At 30.8% G+C, this 5,205-nt stretch overlaps 1 protein-coding gene across 1 annotated transcript; it reads left to right on the plus strand.

The window, feature by feature from the left end:
• Positions 1 to 2,905: 2,905 nt before the first annotated feature.
• LOC143606997 (R-linalool synthase QH1, chloroplastic-like) lies at positions 2,906 to 5,205 on the plus strand. The gene is made up of 7 exons (XM_077082601.1): positions 2,906 to 3,138; positions 3,234 to 3,504; positions 3,579 to 3,951; positions 4,064 to 4,282; positions 4,360 to 4,498; positions 4,572 to 4,820; positions 4,909 to 5,205. The coding sequence occupies exons 1-7, from the start codon at positions 2,911 to 2,913 to the stop codon at positions 5,203 to 5,205; spliced, it is 1,776 nt and encodes a 591-aa protein (XP_076938716.1). The 5' UTR covers positions 2,906 to 2,910.

Consider the following 5,205-nt stretch of genomic DNA (forward strand, 5'->3'; position numbering starts at 1 on the left):
TTTAAAATTCTATCTTTTATCCGTTTGACAATTTCAAGTCAATACTTTGAACTTGTAACAAATTTAACGATAAATCTATTTGCATTCTAAAACTTTTAAAAAAACTCAGATTTCTCATTTTTGACCCTTAACAAATTTTGACCAAAATGTAGTTAACTTGTACCAAACATTTTATTTACCAATTTTTTGACTGTTAAAACCAAATTTAAGTTCCACAAAACCCGAAACAGTCCTTGATAAAAAAAATAATACGATAAACTTTGTTATATATGAAAGTGATTGGTATATAATTACTAAATTAACCGAAAAAATATACAGTTTACTAAATTAACTGAAAAAATAAATTGATAGATTTAAAGCATATATTTTTATTAATATAAATTTGTATGACAATTTACAACAACAACAACAACAACAACAATAATATAATAGATAAATGGATTGATTTTAAAAAAATGATCGACTTTTAAGCATAGATTTATGATTTAATAATTAAAAAAAAATACTTTGTAAAGCAGTTTTGAGTTTTGTTTTTCTTTATAATATTCAACAACATACATAGTAAAATATGTTAATGATAACATTTGAAATTATATATTCTTTTCAATCATTAACAAACATAGTTTGTTGTTAATTTTTGGATTTCACCAAGTATTTTGGAATATATAGTAAAATAATATGTTAATATTTATTTTTATATAAATGTATAATTATAATAAAAATAAAATGTAAAAGAAACGTGAATATGAACATATATAAGGGTCAATTAATATATTATTTTTTAGGGAAAAAAGTTTTGAGGTTTAACCATAAACCGACATTTGTCGCATTTATTTTACTTTATTAGAATAGGTAGATAAGAATCAAAATTCTGAGTTTTTTTTCTTTTAATTCTTGTTCGTAAAGTTTCAGTGCTAAATATCTTTCGGTGTATATGAATTCAAAGACTATATTCATAGTGAAGTTTCTCATCATTTTGTATATTGACATGACTAAGATATTGACCCGTGTGACACACGATCTAGTGTAAAATATTTAAACGTTATATGTGTGTGTGCGTGTGTATATATATATCATAAGGATTATTTACCTTGTTCTCAGCAAAACCAAAATATGTAGGAAAAATATGTGTAAATGGTGGAATAAGAAACTGTAATATAAATCATTGAATTGCTAAAATAATAGTCATACTAAACAAGGGAACACAAAATCTGTTATATATAATTAATTGTGATCAAAATCGGCTTTTAAATAATTTGAAAGAAAATAGTTGGTAATGATTATATAAAAAATTAATTAGTGAGATTATAATTATAGAAAATATTAATTAGTGAATAATATGACAATTTTATAAATGAAAACTGGATAACTTGGAAGCCTATGTGGACATGATATCTGAAGGCCATATGGATATCTTGTATTGCTTTAATAATATAGTAAGATTTATAAATGAAGGATCGAAAAATGTGAAATATGTTGGTGCATTTATGGTAACAACTTACATCAACTTAATATATAGGCCGTGTTTATTTATTATGCAATCGTTATTTAAATTTGCCGGACTTGATGGCCTAGCTCACTTGACGCTTGACATGGGCTGAAGCGAACTTGTCGAGTATACAAGAAAAGTGTCACATAGGGTTTTAGGTTTGCCATGTTAGCCATTCCGTCCATTCTCTGTGTTAACCAAACAAAGTGTGTCCATGTTTTGAAGTCTTAAATTAATTGTAACTTGTTTATAATCATTAAAAATAAAAAGAATCATTTGAAGTAACTTGTGTTAACCGAACAAACTCACAAAGTGTGTCCGTGTTTTAAAGTCTTGAATTGCTTGTCTTCATTAATCAAAGGGATTCCGCGCCTTTGATCATACTTCTCAGTTCTGTTAAGATCCATCTAGGGACCTAAAAAAACAAGGGATTAATAATTTAATAGTGGTTTTGTAATTAAAGAGCGAATAATCGTTTGACCAAAACTGGATTATTCCCAGGCAACTAATAACAAAAAGTCAAAAAGGCGTTTACCAACTGATTGCCCCGTTATTTTAAGATAACTAATTAATAATCTTTATATTGGGAATAAACCGTCCTGACTTAATTAACAAGATGCTAAGAGGATCCACAACCATGCTTAATTATTTGGCAAAGTCAGGATCTAGACGGACACAAACGGACGAAGGAAGGGGATCAAAGACTTGCCATTGTTTGCAGTTGGCATCTAAAGAAAATAAGAAATAAAGAATTAATATATTTTCTAATGGAGGAATTAGAATAAAAAGACCCGAACCCTAAAAGGTGTAAGAAAATCTATGTAGACATTGTGTTTTAAATTTAGTAATGATGTTTTGGATTCTTTTGGTGTCCTCACAAAATAAATGGGCAACCTAACAACCTAAACCGTCAGTCTAACGAAAGCACTTTGAAATACTATCAGCCATCTGTTTTTCGATGCCCATAAATGTTGTCGGAAACGGAAACAGTAAAAAGACCGTTGTTTTTTTTTTAAATCATGTAGGACCCAACTTTTTACAAGGATTCGTGGCTAGATCTAGATGGTTCGATAATCCGGCATATATGGCAAGTACTAAACCATCGGACGACTGTTTTTGATGACCATTTTGGATATTTTTTAGAAAAATAGTTTTGAAGTATGGGTGGATAAAATGACTATTTTGATCATTTTTCCTAATAATATTTGTTTAAAATGGATACAACATTTTCTGTTATACGAATCACTTTTGATCATTTCATTATAGCAGGCCTTTGAGTATTAAATATTTTGAAGTTTTCTCTAATTGGTGGTCATCAGGAAATATTTTATTTTTTCTTATTAATTAATTAAATATTGTATTTTAGAGGGTGGGATATATAATATAAGAGGATCCATGTATATATCTATTTATACCCATGCATGATAACAGTAACTTACACAAACCTAATTATACCATATATAACATCAATTTATTTCTTTCTAGCATCTCTTTTGAAGATGGCCCAAATATATTCATCACATTCCACCCTTAATGTTGCTACTACAAAGGTCGTCAATGCGGTTGAACCTCTCCCTAGACGATCAGCAAACTATGCGCCATCGATATGGTCATTTGATGATATTCAATCACTTTCTAGTGAATACACAGTATGATTGAAATAGTATTTCATTTTAGTTACATTTGTACTAATTTAATTTGTAGTAAAAGAGTTGTGCTAGCTAATATTTAACCATATATATAGGGTGAAGCTTACAAGGCACGCGCAGATACGTTGAAGGAGGCGGTGAAGATGATGATACACAAAGTGAGAAGTCCATTGAGTACGCTAGAACTGGTTGATGATTTGCATAGACTCGGAATATCATATCATTTTGAAGATGAAATTAGCAATCTCTTAGAAATGATTTACCGCAATTACTACAAAACTCATATCGAGTGGCATAAAATGGATTTGAACCTTAAAGCACTTGGATTTCGTCTACTGAGGCAATGCGGTTATCTGATTCCTCAAGGTAAAAAATTATATTGAATTTGTATTAATCCTTGCATGAAGTTTTATTGATATATGACTTTGCCCTATGTTTAGATATATTTCAAAATTTTAAGGACGAGACTAAAGATCTTAAGCCACATGTAATCAAGGATATGATGGGAGTGTTGAATTTGTATGAGGCTTCTTATCATTCATTCGAAGATGAACACATATTGGACGATGCTAGAGACTTCACGACAAAGTATCTCCAAGAAAATCAAGACAAGATGGATGAGAGTATATCATCATTAGTAAGTCATGCTTTGGAGGTTCCACTACACTTGACAGTGCCAAGGGTAGAGACAAAGTGGTTTATCCATGCATATGAGAATAGAGTTGACATGAATCCGATCTTGATCGAGCTTGCAAAATTAGATTTTGATATGGTTCAATCTGTTTATATTGAAGATCTAAAACATGCATCAAGGTATTACATCTGCTTGTTGCATACTTAGGTGATAAATTAAATTCAATATCTTAAGTGATAATTAAGATATGTTCAATCTATTTGCATACACTAAACACGAAATTAATTATAGGTGGTGGAGAAATATAGGCTGGGATAAGAAGTTAACCTTTGCTCGTGACAGATTGGTGGAGTGTTTTTTGTGGACTATTGGTTTTAATTACTTGCCACACCTTAGTCTAGGAAGGAGAAATGTAGCAAAGGTCATAGCCATGGTCACTACTATTGATGATGTCTATGATGTGTATGGTACTTTGGATGAACTTGAATTGTTTACAGATGCTATCAACAGGTAAATACTAATTAAAATACTTGTTACTTCCTCCATAGCAAAGATTTCATGAGAACTAAAAGGTTTCTAATTCTTAGATGGGATATCAATGCGGTCGAAGAACTCCCGGATTATATGAAGATATGTTTCCTTGGACTCTACAACGCAATAAATGAGATCACATATGACACATTGATAAACACAAGAATCCTCATCCTTCCATACATAAAGAAAGCAGTAATATTTAATCCATCTTTTTTAAGTATAAATTACTATTAACTATGGATACTTAGGAATGGTAATATTGTAGTGGGCAGATTTATGCAAGGCCTACCTTATTGAAGCAAGGTGGTACCATAGTGGACATGCACCAACACTCAAAGAGTACTTGGACAATGCTTGTGTTTCAATAGCAACTTCTTTAGTACTCATTCATATTAAGTTTTCAACAAACTTTAGTTCAACCCAAGAGATCCTACAGTGGTTTGAAGAATCTAAGAATATACTTTACTACACATCACTCATATGTAGACTTTCTGATGACTTGGGGACATCCTCGGTATGACTTGTTATAACTAATTATATATGTAACCTTATGACTTGTTATAACTAATACCGCCAATTCTTCATTCTTTTGTGTGTTTAAGGACGAAATGGAAAGAGGGGACATTCCAAAGTCGATTCAGTGTTACATGAATGAAAGCGGTGCTACTGAAGACGAAGCTAGAACCTACATCTATAAGTTAATCATGGAAACATGGAAGAAACTTAACAAAGAACGAGTGAGTGCTAAATCTCAGGTTCTACAAAACTTTATTGATAAAGCAATGAACAGTGTTAGGATCACACTCTTTATGTATGTTAAAGGAGATGGGCATGGTCGTCCGAATGTGACTAAATCTCATGTGTTATCATTGTTGTTTAATCCTATACAAGGGATATAA

Source organism: Bidens hawaiensis, unplaced genomic scaffold, assembly GCF_021521415.1.
Source record: "Bidens hawaiensis isolate Kalapana, Puna unplaced genomic scaffold, B.hawaiensis_p1.1 tig00002123_1, whole genome shotgun sequence".
NCBI classification, from domain to species: Eukaryota; Viridiplantae; Streptophyta; class Magnoliopsida; order Asterales; family Asteraceae; genus Bidens; species Bidens hawaiensis.